We start from the raw sequence: 19,749 nt of genomic DNA on the forward strand, positions 1-19,749 counted from the left end.
TTTTTCTTTAGAATCAGCCCGCGAGTTTCGGGGGGGGGGGGAATTCGTGCCGTTTCCGAGACCTCGAGTGGGAGCCTGGAGAAATTGCCCGGCCGGACACCTCGGCGTGGCTGCGATTTAGGCCCATCAGGAGGCTAAGCTCAGGGGGAGGGGCCACCCTGCCGCCTCCAGCGAGCAGCAGTATAAGACAGAAAGGGAGCGGGGTAAAGTAGGCGTTTCCCATCAGGCCTTGCGGCAACGGCGGCGCGGGCTGCGGGAATGAGGTAAAAGCGGGAGGGGGCGGCGAGCAGGAAATTCAGCGCCAAAGCTGCCGTGGGGGGGGAAGAGAGCGACGCGAACCCGTCTAGTCTAGGAGCAGCGCCACCTCCCAGCCCTATGGCGGAGACCAAGGTGAGGATGCCGATGCTGCCCGGAGCAATGTGGGGCGGAGGGGCTCCGTGGGGAGCGCTGGGGCGGCCTGGGCCTGGGGCTCGGGAGCAGGAGGTGGAGTGGGGCGGCCTGGCGCTGAGGGAGTGGGCTCAGGGTGGTCTGAGACGGTGGGGGGGGGGCCTGGAGACGCAGCGGGGGACAGATGGGCCAGAAGCCCGCGGGCCGGTCGGGTGAAGGGCCCCGGAGAGTAGCGAGGCTGTCCGGGGGAGCAGTGGCCTTTAGAGGACTCGTGGCGAGGGCCCCGAGGCCGAGCGAGGAGATGAGACCGGGGGCCGAGGAGGGAGACGGGAGGGCGGCCTTGTCTTGGCGGGAAAGGGGGCCTGGGTGGCTTTTCGCCCCGCATCCCAAGGTGCGCGTGGGGTCGGGTATTCGCCGTGCTGGGGGCTGTCCGCGCACACGTGCGTCCCGGTCTCTTGCTGGGCCCATCGCTTTGCGGCCGAGACAGACGGTGACATCCCTTTCCGCCTCACCCTGGCCCCTAGCCCTGCAGCCGGGTCGGCTCTGCCCCAAGCGGGCGTTTGAGCCTCCGCAGGCGCCACAATCTGGTTTATGACTCAGGAGCTTTTGAAGCAGCCCCCCCTCCCCGGCCCCCTTCTCTCCCCCGTCATGTTATTGGCAGGGCCGGGGCTAGTCGCCCTAGACTCCCACGTGCTTTTTATATCGCGGATGGGTGGGTCTTTATCGCAATACTGTGATTCGTTTTCTTTCGCCGCCTCTAACATGTGCTTATTGTTACTTAAGATTTTCTTGTGGCGCCTGCAGGGAATCGAAGTGGGGGCGGAATAAAGGGATCAGTTATCTCTGCAAAGAGGTTTGTTTATCTCGGTGCTGGAGTCTGTCGGTTCTACAAGCCTGGCCTGTGTTCTCTCTGGGATGTTTTCCCCCTTTCTCTTGGAAACAGTCAGGTCTTGGTGCAGTGTACTACAACCGTTCTTCTATCACGGTTTTATTACTGTGGCTGTTCTCCATTTTCTTGTGTGCTAGAACACTGGTGACATTCAACAGGTATCGCCAAAAGGTGTGTTGTAGCATCTTTGAACTAACCTTTGTTTTCTGTCGAACCATTACTTTTATTCCAGTAACAAATAAAAACACCGACCAAGCTGTGGGCCCTGTTGTGCCGTGTGTTGTACATACACCTAATTAGGGACGGTATTTGTCCAGAGTTTATAATCTAAACTGCCAGTGGTGAGGAAGAACAGAATACTTATCTTCATTTTCCAGATAAAGAACAGGCACAGATATTAAATGATTTGACCAAGATCTCGTAGTCTGTGGCAGAGCTGGAATTGAATTAAGATCTCGAGTCCCTTGCTAATGCCTTAACCGTAAGACCATGCTTTCTCCCTCCCTGTATTGCAAAGAAACTGTTTGCTAGACTTCTGGAATATTCTTGTGGCTTCTTTGGCTATAAAAGAACCACATTTCATTTCTTGTCGTCTTAAGTGAGAAGTCTCTTAGTGATTCATATATATTAAAATTAAGTCAAGAACAAAGACAACATAGCTGCAGGGTAAAGTGTTAAATTAGAAATTCAGTTGTGTGATACTAACTCTGTCTATAAAGCCGTATCTAAAACTGTCTACCTTTTACACTGTGTGTGTGTGTGTGTGTGTGTGTGTGTGTGTTTTTATAAAAAAAAAAAAAAGGGGGGGGGGAGGGGGTATTCTCAACTTAACTTTTAAAAATTTCTGATAGAGCACTCTTTAAATGGTATGTGTTGACATCTTGGGTTTTCCTCCTCTCTCAATGACATTTATAAGATCTTTTCAGTAAGATAAACTGATCATATGTGCACCATTGTGATCTTAGGTGTTATAATTAAAATGCATACAGCAATTTTAAATTAAAATGGATATAGCATCCCACTGTGTATCTAATATTTTTAATTGAATTTTTCAAGAAGGCCACGAATGGTTTTTACAGAACTTCACACTTTTTTTTTCTTTCTCCCAACACAGTTACTTAAGCTGTATTTGATAAATGAGAGAAAGGACATTTACTATCAAATATTTTGATACGTGAATTGACCCAATGTTATAGAAGAGCTCCTGTTGCAGTTGTCAGCCTACTTAATATCAATAGGGAACAAGCTACTATATTACGTTGCACATACAAAGTCATATAATTTGAAAACACTAACTGAATATTTGAACCCAACGTGCTCATGAAAAATCTCACTTTTCTTAAATTTCACATGTGCCATGACAATTTCATTTTGAGGGTTTTTAAAATCTCTGAATCTTAATATTTCCTTAATATACAGATCTTGTTCTTTTAAAATTAACCTGATTTGAATGCACAGTGTCTCAAAACCAATAACTTAAATGATAAAAACAGATATGGATGTGGTGATAAGTATGCTCCTTAAGTTGTCTGGGATCCTTATAATGTGAACTCTGAACTAATGAACTTAAGCATCTAACATTAACTGTAAATGGAGACACTTGTAATGAATACCCTTTAAAAGCCTTCATTTGTAATAACTATTCTGTCAGAACTCTAAGCCTGTAGGAGGGAGTACTACTTCAATAACTTAAAACATATTATCCAAAACCAAAAATAGGGGAACAGTTTTTCATAGCCTTAAGCTAGTTTGCTAATTCTAGGTTTCCAGCCAATACTTTAATCAAGATTTAAAAATAAAATCAGTGTAATATTTAAATATCTCTAACATTGCAAGAATACCAATATTCTTTTTAACCTGAGACATTTTGATACTGTTCTCGTATTACAAGGTTGTGTTATAGCTAAAAGCCAGACTTAGTTCTGTTACTTTAGATCTTTTGATGGTTAATTGGTCAGCTTAATTTTTTAAAGGAACATGTAGCTATGTTATCTTAATTTTGTTAGAGTGAGAATACTAAGGAGAGGGTATCTCTTGCTTTCTGTTGGCCGAGCTAATTGCACAAACCAGGGGGCTCTGTGTTCATCTGTTCCACTCCACAAGGTCCCTGTGTGCCATTCTCCTATCCCCCTCTATTTCAAGGACTGTTGCAACTCCTTCATCTACTCTCTTATGCCTAGGACTCTGTGTGCCCCCTGTTTCTCCAAATATGTATCCCCCTTTCTCTTTCTTCATGGCATGGATCTACAATATAAAAGGAAATCTTGATTTTTTGTTCTCAGAGGTAGCGCAGTACTTTGACACACAAATCAAAACCTTTTTTTTATTTTCAAAAAGCTTTTAGAAATGTTCTGCCCTCACTATTCCACTGTGACTAGAGTCCTTCTGTATGAATAGTTTCTTTACTGCTTTTGGGTAGGGCAGCTGTGGGCAAACTTTTTGTCCCAAGGGCCACATCTGGGTATGGAAATTATATGGCAGGCCATGAATGCTCACAGAATTGGGGTTGGGGTGAAGGAGGGGGTGAGGGCTCTGGGGTGGGGCCAGAAAGGAGGAGTTTGTGGTGCAGGAGGGGGTTCTGGGCTGGGGCTGCAGGCTCTAGGATGGGGCGGGGGATATGGGGTGCAGGAGGGGGCTCTGGGTTGGGATTGAGGGGTTTGGAAAGTGGGAGGGGGATCAGGGCTGGGGCACTAAAAGTGAAATGTGCTAAAAGTTCCCTAGTACATGTCAATGTAGTCCCGTTTGAAATGGGACTACAGTCAGTTTGTGTTAGTTTTTAGTGTCCACCAGTAAGATCCACAGTCAGTTAGTGCACCATACTCTGGTGTTTACTAGAATTTACACCACAGCTGGTGCGCATCTGTACAGTATGTAGACAAGTCCTTAGACTCCTGGGTGACTGTTCCTATGTTTCACTAATGTGAAGGAAATCTGCATATTTTAAAAGGCTGAATAAAATTTAGATTTGTGGAGTTCAGATTCTGATATTGTACTACTTACACTTTGTTAGTGTATATGTAGTTGGAACATTCAGAGTGGTTCCTAAATACCTTTTGGTAACACATGTTAAATAGAGATGTAGCTACTGCAGAACTGTTCTTAAAACTGGATTATTGCAATTTTGCATTCTTTTCACAGGAAACTCATGAGGAACATGACACCTCAACTGAAAACGCAGATGATTCTAACCATGATCCTCAATTTGAGCCCATAGTTTCCCTTCCTGAACAAGAGATCAAGACCCTTGAGGAGGATGAGGAAGAACTCTTTAAGATGTAAGTAGGATGGCACTGGGTATGTCTCTAAACACTAGTTGCTTTTAAACTGTGAAAAACACTTATAAAAGGTAGGAAGGTAGCTTGTTGCAAAACACCACACAGGGGTACTTGCCTAAAACAATGTAGTACTAGTAGAAAGAAAATAGCACTTGATATGACTAATGTCTGTGCCCCTGGAGTGTTGGGGCTGATATAGTGTAACATGATGAAATCCTGACTCTCTAATGATATCTAATTAATAGTGGAAAAATTTGGATTCAAAAAACTTAAACCTCTTAACTTGAATTGTGCAAAAATGTTGGGTCTAGAGATGTGTAACTATGTCACAAAGTAGGGTTTTTCTTTTTTTAAAGTTTAACATGTCCTACTCTGTGCTCAAATATTTGGGTCATCATGATACTTCCTCCTGCCCCTCCCAGTAGAAGCTGTCTGCTTGATTACTGAATCAATATTTTATAGACTTGAGGTGTAAATGCCCCACCCTCTAACTCTTCAATGGTTCCCTTCTGCCATCATCTGGAGCAGTCATGGAAACACCTTTTGCTCTTTCCATTGTGTTAGCAGACATCAAATTGTAATAGTTCTAGGATTAGAAAACTGGACAAACTGGCTTAATCTAAGTTTAAATTTTGTAGAATGCCTTGAACTTTTCCTAAGCTGGAGACCTCTCTAGAGAGAGATGTATGTCGCACAGGAGCTAAGATGCATTCCTCTTGCTCCGTGATGATCCTGCTTCAAATAAGCATGAAGTCCATTTGGAAAAAGTTAGATGGCCAAAAGTAGTCATTTTCAAGCTCTGTTCCAGAGTGTGCTCCTGTAAGAGACTCTGATAACGCATGGTTCTACGAGAACATCTCCAAAAATTGTCCTGCATGAGGAGTGTGATCACTAAACTTTTCTGTATGCCAAGTGATGCGCAGTCCCAGATGACAGAAGCCATTCTCTTATAAAAACAAATACCCCTAAAGAAATACTGGAATATATTCTGCTAAGGATCAGAGGGTCCTTTAGAGTTTAGGCAAGCTCTTAAGGTGCTAGCAGTTCAATATATTGTACAGCAAAAGGAAGTGTTTTGACAAATTTGCTGAGACCTGGCTGGATGCCAGTGCTCTGGGCTTTCCTGAATCCTAGGGTTCCAAAAAATAAGGTACCTTGAATCCAGGTAGTTGATCTGCGTTAGGATGCATGTCAGACTGACCTGGCTGCCGCATAGGACTCAACCTCCCCACAAGGTTGTGGTAGAGAGTGCAGGTTGTTCAAATTCTATCACATTAACTCCTGACTGCTTCCTTTAGACTTAGTTTAAAGTGAAAACTTTCTCTGCAGCTCAATTGCAGACACTGATGTGGGGGCCCCACCTACCTTATTTCATAAATACATTGTCATACTTAGGTCTTTTCAAGTCATAACTTCATTGTAGTATCAAGAAGATGTATATTAATCAGTTCCATTAGCAGAGTTCCTTGGCCTACCTTTACAGAGAGGTCACTGCTACATAATCTCCTACACTAAGGGCTCTGTGAAGGCATTGTTTTTGAAGGAGAGAAGGGAGTTACATGGGGGGCGGGGGGTCCTATTTATATTGCCTCTGCACAGCAACACTCAATCTCCCTTTCCTCTGTGTTGGACAGAGGAAAACTACAAATTGAGATTCTGAGGGTAGAAAGGAAGTGAGGGATAGTTTAAGGGAGTGAAGTATTTATTCCTTGGATGGAACACTGAGATCCAGGGACTTGCGCACTCCTGTTAACTGGCAAACACTAAACAAATTGTTATATGGTTACATTGTGAGACACATGATCCTACAGTATGGCTCCTTTTGAAGGTCAAAATTAACTTGGCAAGTAATCCCTTTATCGGGGGTATAGTATTGACATGGATCTGAGACCCTAAACACAAAGGGAATCGACCCTTTTTGCTTTAAAAATATTATGAGGTAATCTTGTCTTGCTCAGCCTTAGTGTTAGGAGGAAGATGGCTTGATTTGATCTGAAAGTTTTCTAGGTAGAAATACTACATTTTTAGCTAACCAATCTAAAACAAGGTATGCTGTTAGCTTGATACCTTTTTGTTTACATCAGAAAAGCAGTACACTTTAAGAATTATTTGTAAATTAGTCTTTTTCTTTCCCATTAGGGTATCAATTCTGTTGCCCTTATAGAAGGGCACAAAAGTCCACCTTGTGAATTGGGAGGGAAGCAATCACTAAAGTTTAAATTAAAGAATTGTAAGACCTAATTAACTTTGAATGCAAAGCATTTACATTAATATATTGGGTTGGAAAACGCTCTCCTAAATGGAACTCTTGGTGGTATGTGAGATAGAATTGCCTCAGGAGTAAAACTGTGCCAAAAAATTAAACATTCTGTGCACAATATTATAAAAATCTGTATGTTTTATTTGTCAAAATAACACAATATCTCACCATTTTAAATTTTCATAATTTATTTCAAAATACTTTTCAACAAATAACTGAAAATGGTGTGATCGTATTGTTAATGTGTTACTGTTGTTTTGACAAAATATGCAGGATTTTAATTTTTTGGTACAGAATTTTTAACTTTTGGTGCCGAATTCCCTCAAGAGTACCAGGGTTCTGTGTGGTACAATTTTGTGTGCGGATAGATTGGTCCCGGGGTCCGGGGGGGATCTGGATGCACATGGACTTGTTGGGGGATTCTCAGTGCGGGGGAGTGGGACTTTGCTGAGGAGTCCAGGTGAAGATGGTGGGGGTAGACTCAGCGGGGGGTCTGGATGTAAGGGGAGTGGGGCTTGGTGGGGTAGGGATCTGGAGGGGTGTCCCTATGTAAGGGGGGGCTCGGTGGGGAGGGATTCCAGGTGCAGGGGGCTGAGGTTTGGCAGTGGGGTGGGGTCCAGATGCATGGGGGTTGGGCAGATGGGAGCAGTTCCCCTAACAGTGACTCCTCCCCCCTACTTCCTGGCCCCATCGCTCCTCAGCTGTAGGAGGAGGGGTCATTCTACAGGGAGTTACTCCCCTAGCCCCACTCCACCTGGAACACACGCACCCTTCCCCCGCACCCAGACCCCACCTCCCACTACCTGTAGAGCTTCCTGCAGCCAGGGGAGGTTTCTGGGGGTTGATCTGACCCAGCCCCGGCTGCTCCATGTAGGGGAGGGGGAAATCTGTCTCCGTCCCCACCTCCTTCTCTGCCCCAGCCAGGACTATCGTTCCTGGGCAGCCAAGGCATCCACAGACCCCTCACACACACACACACACACTCGTGGTGAATTACCTCTCCCCCAGCTGCCCGAACAGATGCATCCGCACTGACGGAGAGGGTGAGTGAGCACTGGTGCAGTTTCTCTTTGCTTTCCCACAGAAACCATTTTTCTGCAGGGAAGCAAAAAAAATCTGTGGCAGGACATGTTTCTGCACATGTGCAGTGGTGCAGAATTCCCCCACAAGTAGATAGTTGGAGAAAATAAAGTATCTGGAAAAGAGGCTGGGCAACTACTCTTAAATGTTCGTCTCTCCTTTAACAAGTTTGTTAATTAACAAACTGCCATGAAAATAGGCCAACATGGCTGGCTTCATTTGTGTTTTTGTTGAATCATTGGTTGTAGTTTCAGTGCACTAATTTCATTCCAAATATACACGACAGTAACACATCTCTTCTGTAACTTAAATCCATGTGCCCTGTGATTTTAAAAAAAATAAAACATGAAAATCAATTTTTGATGGAATAAATTCAGTGCTAATATAGAGCTGTCTTGGAATTACAGAGACGTTCTTTCAGCAACATTTTTGTGGGGCGGTGAAGTTGTTTTTTTTTTTTTTAATGACTCCATTCATACAGTATTCTGTCCTGAACTAGTTCATTGACTACTGATAGCATGGTGCTCAATTTGCCTACAAGACTGTTATCTTGAACTCTAATTTGTTGGTGAGGACTCTGGATTTATTTCCTCTCTCCTGAAAGCTCTGTGGAATCTTAACTTTCACCTAAGACGGGTGGGCTGAGGGACCTTTTATTCAGCTTGGTTTGTTCTTGCATACAAACTCTAATCTCTTGCTCTCTCTTTCTCAAGGCGAGCAAAGCTGTTTAGATTTGCATCAGAAAATGATCTTCCAGAGTGGAAAGAACGAGGAACCGGGGATGTGAAACTCCTGAAGCACAGGGAGAAGGGAACAATTCGCCTTCTCATGAGGAGAGATAAAACCCTAAAAATCTGTGCAAATCATTATAGTATGTTTGTTCCATTATTTCCCATAACTTCCCTTTGCCTGTCACCTATTTTTTTGTGCAATATAGTTATCAAGTCTTACAGGATTCGTGCAGGTTTTTTTTAACCCTAAAAATGGCTTGGCAGAATGAGCCAATGGTCTAACATCAGCAAATAGACAAGTGCTGTGTATGCATCCAGTTTGATGCCTGTTTAACTTAATTGTGCACAGTTCTATAATACTACAAGTAAATATATTTATAATCTAATAAATTAAACGGGCATCAAAATACTTTGTTGCATATTTTAGTTTTGTAATGAAATCTCTTTGGATGCTCATTCCTTGTCAAGGACATCTACCAATGTGGAGTATGTAAGTACTGCAAAGTCTCAAACTTATTTAAAGCAGAAATAACTCTTGTGCTGAAATCATTTAGATGTCTGAAAGGATTGTCTTCAAACAATTTTTTCCCTAAACTCGTGTCAACAGAAATCAGACATGGGAAGTTTTTTGCTGACGGGAGATGTTTGAAGCAACTGAGAAGTGCAATTGGAAATAGCATTTTAGCATTCTAGTTGTCTATGGTCCCTGTACTTACTATATACACTAAATAAAAGGCTTTGGAATGAAGGGTTCATCAAGCTTGTGACTTCTGCTGAAACTACAGTTTCTCTAGTTTGGTGCACTTGCCCCAGAAAAGGGTGGGTAAGTGTAACAAGGCAGTTAAAAAGATACTGTTCTATGTTGAATATTTGTAGTTTTGTTGTCGCAGGATATTGAAACAGAATTTTAAGATGGCATAAAGGGAGGAGGGAGAAATCACTTACATGAATGATCTCAGAGGAAAGCTAAGTGCTGTCTATAATGCATAAGATTACTAGCAGCAGAAAGGAAGAAACTTTACTATTTTATTTGGATGCTCTTGTACCTTCCTTTGAAACATATGTATTGGCCGCTATCTAAGAAAGTACTTTTTAGACCATTGGTCTTTCAGTAGGGGAACTTTGCATTCTAAAATGGTATTAAATTGAAACTACGACCTTTGGGGTGGGGATGGGATGGGTGGGGGGGTGTTAGCACTCTGGCAGTATTGGCCTCTCATTACAGATTGTTCTGGGACATAGGACAGAACAATATGGGCACCATCCTTTTTTTCCCTTCCCTCCATTTCAGCTAGAAATAACTTTACATTACAATCCCTTGTGAGGTATAAACTTTTATTTACTTTTACTAAGAGCTAGCTAACTTAAGGTACTTGTGGGGCTTATGTGGAAATGTATTTCAAAATGTTATATACAGCTAGGGACTAATCAGTTCCATTTCTTTGTAGTTACACCTTTAATGGAGCTGAAGCCTAATGCTGGAAGTGACAGGGCATGGGTTTGGAACACACATGCTGACTTTGCAGATGAAAGCCCTAAACCTGAACTTTTGGCAATCCGGTTCCTAAATGCAGAAAGTGAGTGATGGCACAAGATCAGTTTCTTTTGATACTATATTATCTGCCTAGGAAGTAACCTTGGGCCATTTAATACTGCACAGTATTCTACAATAAATGTATGAAAGTAGTTACCACTACCTTTTGTAGCTCCCATGGTAGAAAAGAATAAATATTCCCTGTCTTTTTAAAGAATCTATCCCACTGGCTGTAAGCACTCAAAATGGGATGAGAGGGGAGAAAAAACCTCATTTGCGCATAGAAAGCCACCCTAATATTTGTCTAGAAGGACAGTCCCTTCTATCTAAATAGTACTGCAGCAGAAATAATTCAGAGTGCAACTAGTTAATTAGTAATGCTCTGACTATGTAGATAGAGCAGTTATGCTCCACTTTCCATCCAACACCATCTTTAACTTTTTGGGGGGTGTTTTTGCCTCGATAAGTGTGCTGACACTTTGTTTTCAAGAGAGCTTGTTAGTGTTTCCAAATAATTTTAATACGATACAACTCCAGGACTTCAACCAGTGTTTTCACCTTACTTTCATTAATTACCTCAACTTCATGTTTTAATGAAGATTAAATTTGTGGCATTGGTTCTCAAACGTTTGGGTTTTTTTGCGGACCACTTGAAAATTGCTGAGGGTCTGAGCGGACCACTTAATGATCTTTCCAAATGTCATTTGTACCATTAGCTAACTATTGTAAAGCGCTTTGGATAAAAGCACTAAAGTTAAAAAAAAACAAACAAACAAAAAAACCTTTAACGTTATTTGTTATACAAATAAAAGCACACAACTCCTAATTTAATATCAGTTGTCTTACCTTTCTAATGCGATGGATGTGCCCTCTTTCCCCTGCTGCAGCAGCCCTTGGGCTGGGGCTGGGAAGGAGGGCCGTCTCTCCCCAGCAGCCGCAGCCCTGGAGCTGAGGAAAGTCTCCTTTCTCTGGCCGCTGCTGCCCTGCATGTCCCAGATTTCCACTGCCCCTTCCCACTTACCCTCTATTTCCCCCAAGGCCACCACCTCACCTTACATGTGTCTCTTCTCCAGGGTCCAGGCACCTAATTAGTAGAGCCATGCCTTTGCAGCTCCACTAATTAGGTGGGTGGCCCTTCATTTTCTTGTGTGTGGCCGACCAGGCACGAACCTTAGAGGGATCTATCTGCGGACCACAGTTTGAGAACCTCTGATTTGTGACATTACAAATACTGTATGGAAATTACCTTGTATTAAATCTTTCATTCAGGCGCATCTCCTTAGAATCACGTACTTTACTGACTGCTACACTGAACAAGTACTAGGTGTTGTTATCCATTTGTCTCTTCCTTCTAACATATCAAATGAAATATCCTCTAAGTGGAATATGGTAATCCTAACAACCATGGTTAACTTATTTGCTACAATGCTCCCAAAGGTAGTATAGTTTGACCATTCAGAGAGATGGTGCAAGATTCTAATTCAGTTATTTTATGTTCATGAAAGGCTTTGAGCACTGTGGAAGAATCACACTCCTGTTGAAAGAAAAGAGTACTTGTGGCACCTTGGAGACTAACAAATTTATTAGAGCATAAGCTTTCATGAGCTACAGCATCCGATGAAATGAGCTGTAGCTCATGAAAGCTTATGCTCAAATTTGTTAGTCTCTAAGGTGCCACAAGTACTCCTTTTCTTTTTGCGAATACAGACTAACACGGCTGCTACTCTGTGACTCCTGTTGAAGGGAGTGTCATATCTGTGGTCAGAACAGGCAAATTCTCACATCTGTTCAAAATATCAAACTAATTTGACTGTGCAGTATCTTCTCTAGGTAATGTAGGAGAATAGATGTCATGATTTAGGGAATTGGAAGTGAAATTATTTGTATCTTGGTAGCACTTGAGTACCCCAGGCAGGAGTGGTTAGGGACTATACAGACATAGCATGGAAGCCACTCTGCCACAAATACCTTACAAACGCCAAAATAAGTGACACATTGTAGTGGTTTGCCTGGAATTCCCTACATGGAATGCCAGACTGTGTTCATTCCTAAATAGAACATGCAAAACTAACTGTATGAGAAATAAAATGAGACTTGGAAAACAAAATGGCTGCCACGCTTCTTCCCTTCTCACCACACCCCCCAGATGGCTACTGGGTAAGTGAACTGCTCTCTGGGGCTGCTAAAACCCCTTCTGCTTGTGACTTGGGCATCCAAGGAGAATCCCATGGTGGCTGCACAACAAGCTTAATCTTTCTCTTCTGGCTCCAGTCTAGTCTAATGGTAGCTCTTGTAAGGGGTGAAGGACTTCTAGATCCAGCTATTCTCACTAGCCCTTAAGCAGTTAATGCAGCAAACAGTGTGTGACTGTCAAAGACCATTATAACTGCTGGCTTCTTATTGTGCATCCCAGATAGCTTTCAGGTTGCATGCTACTAGTCCAGTGCCAGTGGGTTAGCCACATTAAAATGTCTAGTTTGGCACATAGGAGGGGAAGGTAAGATGGTAGTAAACAAAAATACTACCAACATGTTCCATTGCACAGTTGGGACCTTGTGGCCGATCCATATTAACACATTGGCAAACAATGTTTTCTTCTGTTTCACCTTTCTAATACAGCATCCTTTTTTTCTTCAGGCAAACTTTTACTGAAACCAAGCCTTCTATTTATACCCCTGAATCCCCTTCCAAAAAAAGTCTACTTAGAAGAATAAGCTTAGGGTTGGGATTTTAACGTTCTCTCTGAGTTTGGGGGTGGGGTGGGGTGACAGAGGGCTTTCATTGCTTCCTTTATACACTGCCTTGCAGTAGCAGATAAGGGGGAAGAAAGCAAACTATTAGTGGAGTTCCTTCTTGGAACTCCATAGACAAAGAATTAAAGTTCAGGTTTAGAGTAGCAGCCTTGTTAGTCTGTATCCACAAAAAGAACAGGAGTACTTGTGGCACCTTAGAGACTAGCAAATTTATTGGAGCATAAGCATGGATCTATGTTTTATGGGAGTGGCTGGGTCATTACACATATTGATCTATTTCCCTATGTTAAGTATCCACACACCTTCTTGTCGACTGTCTAAATGGGCCATCTTGGTTATCACTACAAAAGTTTGTTTTGTTTTTTTTCCTCCTGCTGATGATAGCTCATCTTAATTAATTAGCCTCTTGCAGTTTGTATGGCAACTTCCACCGTGTGTGTGTGTGTGTGTGTGTGTGTGTACATATCTATATCTCTTCTTATATGTTCCATTCTATGCATCCGATGAAGTAGGCTGTAGCCCACGAAAGCTTATGCTCTAATAAATTTGTTAGTCTCTAAGGTACCACAAGTACTCCTGTTCTTTTTAAAGTTCAGTTTCTGGTCCAGTCCGGGGGTGTCACTATGCATGATGAACTCCCTTTCAGAGAAGCTCTGAAAATCCATGAGGAGGGTGCGCACTCAGAAGAGATTCTAAAAAACCTCTGGCTTCATATTCAGTCTTTAAAAATGTGCGTTTTCCTGTGGCGCAATAGTGACCTCAAGTGGCTAGTCATGCTATCTCAATGTGGGCTTATCAAATTATCCTTTCTATTTCTATTTGAGAGTGACTTGACTGTGGTTATCTGCTTCTCAAATTATTTCAGTTAGAAAGGTTGGAGGGATGCTTATTGTAATAGAACTGATAGCAGCCATTATCAGAAAGTTTCTATCTTTGAAATGGAACTGTTCAGAATCAATCACTTGGACTGAAATGTATTGATGTATGTTGTCTTTAAAAGAATTCTGGTTAGCTGTAACTTGAGCCATGTTACCTGCATCTTTTTACTGATGGCATTGTGTGGTGGCGGTGGTGTGTGTGTGTGTGTGTGTGTGTGTTTGGTTTTTTTTTTTTTTTTAAGTGCAGTTTGTGCTCATGAAATGGACTGGATTTTCAACTCAGGAGACTGAAATTCTCCCTTCAGGTGCAGTATAGGTAGTAATGGTGCAAACTTGCCATTCCTCCTTAGCTGTATCCTTGCAGAACTATCTCTAGGTGTGAGAAAATAAATGTCTATGGTCCTCTCGGTCCCTGGCCTCTGACTGAACAAGAATGTTTGGTAGGCTTCTGATGTGAATGCCTAGTTGCGAAGGTATGGATAGAAGTTCAGATAGCTTAAAATAGCGCTTAGCAGCAGAAGCTTAAGATGAGAAGTTTGCAGAAAACCCACTCAAAAGTGCAACATGCATTGCTTTCTTCGGAGAGTATTTAAATAATGAGAAATAATTGAAGCCTGTATACTTAAGATCACTTGAACTAAGATGAAATCCACTAAGTGCATATTTCTAGACTAAAAAGACAGTCAAACTAACATGTAGAAATGAATTTTTTTCAGGATAAATGTCTGTTTCAGAACAAATAGATCTAAAGAAGAGGCATTGTAAATAATTTAAGGTAATGAAGAAACATTTTATTTCCTTCAAACAGATGCACAGAAATTCAAAGCAAAATTTGAAGAATGCAGGAATGAGGTAGACAAGGGAGCAAAGAAGGGTAAGATGTTAATCTTCTCTTGGAATTTAGATGAGTATTGCACCGTTTTGTCCTCTCCTTTTCCAAGTTTTTAATGCCTATGGTGGGGGCGAGGGAACATCCTTAGATTGCTCACTGGAATATTTGGTGTGTCTTGGCAGACTCACTCTGTGCCTGACTGCAATCTTCAGTCCAGGGGCTTTTTCAGTCTGCTAGATTAATGGTCCATGGTTTGAGAACTCTTCTTTCCTTGTAGAAGACTTGCATTTGCTCCTGGGACATAATTTTTAGGGCAGATATTATAGAAAGACTTTTCTGTATAAATAATGAAAACATACTACACTTGAGTAGCAGTTTTACCATACTGATTTTATTTATTTAATCTTCTTGTGTTCACAAGTAAATACCCCAGTTGCAGGATTATATTTTAAACTAACTTGGATCACTGTTTAAATTGTAAAGTAACTTTACCAACTTAATTTGATGGTTCTGTATGACACACACAACATGTATAATGGAGAGAAGCTCTCTGAACAAATATCTTCAATTTCATATAGAAATTACTCCTTTAGTGGATAGAATTCCATTCTACATTTTTAAAGTATAGACTTCTGCTGGTCAGCAATTCAAATGCTTCAGGAAATCTGGGTGGTTTAGGCAATGCAGGGAACTGAATTCCCTTGTAAACTATAGCCTTAGTTTTCTCTCACTAAAGCAAAGCTATTGGAGTGGTGGAAGAGAGGAGGATAGAGACCTGAATTGCAAATAACTCCTTAGTAGAATAAGGATATTATCAAACGAGCTGCAAGTTGTGTGGAACCAGCACATCCAATTCCACAAAATGCGCTTTGTCAGTAGTTACCCTGGAGCAATCCAAAAAACTGTTCATGAGGGCACTGCAAGAGGTGGCATCCCATTTAGTCAGTAAGCTATGGCCTAGTGTAGTGGTTGTGTGTTTTTTGTGTTTTTGTTTTTTTGTTGTTGTGGTTTGGTTTGGTTGTTGTTTAAAGGAGGGGGAAGGAGTGAGTCTACATTCATTTGGCATGGTATGTATCAACAAGGGAAAAGAAACAGTATGAATAATCTTAGTGTGTGGCAGAAAGTTCAAGGTGTTCAAAAAACACTTCATCTTTATCCTCTCTCAAAAGCCAGTTACACTCTTTCTTTAGAAAAACAAGTTAATACAGCTTTTTGATTTTTAATTAAATCTACCATACTGTGTGTAACTTTTTTCTTCAAACAATCTCTTAGCAGGCAAAGAGAAAAATGATAGTGCTGACAAAGTTGCTGAGAAATTAGAAGAGCTTTCTGTAAAGGAAGAGAGCAAAAAATCTGAGAAGAAAGAAGAGACCAAGGAAAAAATTGAAGAGAAGCAATAAATCATCTTGGGCCTTGTGTTTTTTTTTCCTTAATTTTTTTTTTTTTTAATTTTTACAAGGGACTTTATAAAGAACTGAATTCCAACATTCAGATTGTTTTTCTAAGCTTTTGCCCTTTTGAAGATGTCTTCAGAAAATCCATTCCCCAGTCATGAAAATGTACTGTGCTAACTTTCTTTTCCATAGTGGAAACACTTATTTATAGTCATCCAAGAGAGTGAATAAAACAAATTTGAAAACAGCATCAAAGGACAGAACTGAGTTTTCTGTACACTTCAAACATTTGTGACTATAATTCTTGCAGTTGGTGTTTACATATTTGAGGGTGCGTATCTTCATATAAGTGATGTAATCAGATTAGATTAAGTGCATTTTAATTCTTCCTGTTGGTAAAATTATGCAGACATTTCTTGTATGTTAAGTTAAATTAGTAGAATTAAGCAGGCCTCTTACACCAGTTTTGGTTGTTTGTGTTTGCTAATTGGGGATTGTTCCTGCTTGACAGCGTACGTACAGTTTTCTTTAGCAGACCACTATATCTATTGCTTCCTAGGAGGCTATAGTGCCACAGAATTCTGGATGGTAGAATTATTCTCCTGGCACAACTCCACTGGTATGATGACCACTTATTGCAGACAGTAGTGGAAAAAGATATCCTTTGAACTAGCATTGGATGTAATTTAATACAGTCGCATGTAGGTTCTTTCATTACAAAAAGATAAGTAGGAAGCTACTTTTTAAAAGTCTTAATGACTTTCAAAAGCTCTTTTAACCATGCTAAAGGATAAAGAGTGGTGTTTGTGTTAGAAAACAACTTATAAAACCTACTTATATATTGTAGATAGGACCATAGATCACTCATGATGTGCCATTCACTGACTCTTAAGGAAATACGGTTTTTTTATATCTATTTTAATGTTAGGGATGAATCTAACCTCATTGGACAACATGCCATGGAGCTCCTCAAATCAGAGCTTCCCATGTTTTTTGCTGTGCCCCACCACCACAATGAGTGGCACAAGAGGGTCCCCTACTCCTGCCCATCCAGGACAGAAAGTGACTCATTGAGACAAGCAGATGGCAGGACCCAGCTGGACATCCCTGGAGAAGCCCATAGCAGAGTGAACCAGGGGTTCTCACCCTCCCTTTCATTCCTGCAGGGTTTAAAATAGACAGGGCTATGGCTTTCTGGCTGAGTGCAGGGCAGCAAACAAGGGAATGCTCAGGAAGACTGCAGTGGTCAGTGATGCATAGAAAGCAGCAGGCTATGGGTGGGGTTGCATGTGCTCTCTCTTGCCCCAAACCTCCCTGTAGGCTCTCCCTAGCCTGACACCTGGAGCCCCTTGCCCCAACTGTCACACCCCAGATAACCTCCTCCCACAGTTTGAAATACAATGGTGTAAGCAACACACTCCAACAATCACCTTCTAAATTTGGCACAGATGTGTACAGAACTTGTAATCACTTTACCAGAATTTGTGGAGTTAAAAAAAACTTGCATTTTAGAAAAGTATGAGGGGGTCCTAATACTACTACAAAAATATTAAACCTATAATTTGAATATGGAAGATGGAATATAATGTTAATATGCTCCTTAAATGAGAATAAGTATTATGGTTCAAGCTGCTCCCTTAACAGTCGTCATTAGCAATAGATCTACTTAGTTTCTAACTACTGCTAGAGTTTTGGAAGACTTAAACCAGGGTAGAAAACCAACAAAAAGCCTTTTCATTCAGTAAATGTCTTGGGTGTGGTGGTTTGTTTTGTGGCTTTTTGGTTTTTTTTGGTAGACAAATTTCCTTGTATAAAGATTACCCAACTATCAGTAAAAAAAAATTATTTAAAAGTAAACTCAATCTAGCCTTCCTAACTGTAAAGGTGTGATGACCAATAATGTCTAAAAGAGGGAACCGAATGTTGGTAAAGAGGGTCTAAAAGCCTGCTGACTTCCCTCCACATAGATTCTTCAATTTATTAAATTTAAATTCTCCAAGACGAGACAAACTACATGGAAAATGAGCATTAAATATGCTTTAAATTTGTGTAAATTGATCAAATCTGGAACTATAAAGAAGGTACTGCATTTTATATTAAAGGGAAAAAATAAACTTTTGACATGAGCAAAGTTAATTTCTCTTCCTCTATTACTAGCACAGCAGATTTTCACAAGTACTAACTGGTGTGAGATTTGCCCCTTCCAAACACCAGATACATAAATCAAATGTTTTAGAATTATAAAGATCCTAGGGAATAAAACAAATACCTCAGCTGTCTCCTCCGTAAGGGATCTTAGCAGCATGATGTGTTTGACATTTGTTTTTGATTTAAGATAGTATTGTATGTTTCCAAATACTTAATTTTACTGCCATCTCAATGTAAAAGCCAAAATGTTATGTATTCATGAAAGCCACTGTAGATTTAAATGGAAGCTGACAAGCAATGTTTTTAAATTTGTTAAAGGGGAGGTAAAGTTTACAAATCTAATTTCAAAATAAACTATACATTAAATTTTTTCATTTAAAAGATTTGCTTTTTTATTTTAAAAAAACAACAAAACCGTGTGTTGGGAAATGCAGACACAATAGATTGTGCTACTGCATAAGAAGCAGAAAACGGGCCATTCTAGTTTTGCTGTTGAGCCTGACTGCAAAAAATGAATACTCATGTATACTTCATTTTTTTTTAAATCTGTTAATCCCAGGTATTGTTACAATTAAAATAAATTGTCATTACTTCATTGTATGATTTTCAGTCACTCATGCATGTGTGCTTAGTTTTATTGGGTTGATATTTTTACCCTACTGTTCAGATGAATTGATACAGGCTTGTACTTTATGTGACATATTCATCCTTGGTGAAAAAGTCCATTGGTGTGAATTTTTCCCTAGGCCTTTGTGTAGTGCTCATGGCTTGTTAGTCTTTTCTCATTGCTTCCTCTGTTTTCCAAGTAGAACACCTAAAAAAAATTTCTGTGGAAAAGCATTTCAAAGAAAAGCTGGTGGGTTGTGTGTTGGTGGTTTTTTGTTTGTTGTTTTTTTAATTAAACTGAAACATTGCTACTTTAAAAAACAAAGTATCTCAATCTATTGGGCTACTTTTCTATAAATAGAAAAGCAAGAAGTGGTTTAAAAATGGATCTTAACATAGACTTGAAAAAGAATCTTTAAGTTTAATATAGAAAACTTTGTATAGTTTTCATAAACTCAAGACGTTGGCTACCGTGTTCTCAGGATGTTTTTCCGTTTGATTTATTTCCCCTGCCCTTTTACTACAGTATTGCTCACTGTTGGTAGTTTCAGATTCCATTTAGGGATATGTTCTGATGTATTCACCAGCTGTGTGGTGGACTTTAAGGGTGTATATGTAAAATTTATGTGAATCCTCCTTTTGCAGAATCTTCAGTGCTTAGTGAAGAATAGATACTCAATAACAGAACCAAACTTTTTTCCCCTTGCCAATCAAAGTATCCCCCAAGCTCAATAAGGGATCCCTTTCATCAAGGGAGAATGTAAGAGTCTCTTTTTTTTTTTTTTTTTTTTTTTTTTTAAATAGAATTACTTGGGAAATCTTTACAACTGCAGATCTCTAATCTTAAAATTAGTGTTCTAGATTTGTTTATATTACCCATTTAATGAGCTTCTGAAGGGACAGTATTGGTAAAGGCTTGTATAAATGTTTTCCCTATATATGTTTAGAAATCTGCATCAGAGGACTTAAACTGGTATTAGTA

At 40.6% G+C, this 19,749-nt stretch overlaps 1 protein-coding gene and 1 non-coding gene across 5 annotated transcripts; both read left to right on the plus strand.

The window, feature by feature from the left end:
• The first annotated feature begins 252 nt into the window (after positions 1–252).
• RANBP1 (RAN binding protein 1) lies at positions 253–16,263 on the plus strand. 4 transcript variants are annotated; one of them, XM_038373176.2, is made up of 6 exons: positions 253–390; positions 4,415–4,551; positions 8,605–8,762; positions 10,071–10,199; positions 14,596–14,661; positions 15,892–16,263. In XM_038373176.2, exons 1-6 carry the CDS (start codon positions 376–378, stop codon positions 16,017–16,019), a joined length of 633 nt encoding a protein of 210 aa, XP_038229104.1. In that variant the 5' UTR covers positions 253–375; the 3' UTR covers positions 16,020–16,263. The 4 variants fall into 4 exon arrangements, with proteins under 4 accessions (XP_038229104.1, XP_038229105.1, XP_043354236.1 ...); XM_038373177.2 differs by having other exon boundaries at positions 15,895–16,263; XM_043498301.1 differs by lacking the exon at positions 253–390 and having other exon boundaries at positions 4,325–4,551.
• LOC119843996 lies at positions 14,798–14,926 on the plus strand. The gene has a single exon (XR_005289124.1). It is a non-coding gene; the product is annotated as a small nucleolar RNA SNORA77 (small nucleolar RNA).
• Positions 16,264–19,749: the final 3,486 nt, after the last annotated feature.

The sequence above is a fragment of the Dermochelys coriacea genome, chromosome 15 (assembly GCF_009764565.3).
Source record: "Dermochelys coriacea isolate rDerCor1 chromosome 15, rDerCor1.pri.v4, whole genome shotgun sequence".
NCBI lineage: Eukaryota > Metazoa > Chordata > Testudines > Dermochelyidae > Dermochelys > Dermochelys coriacea.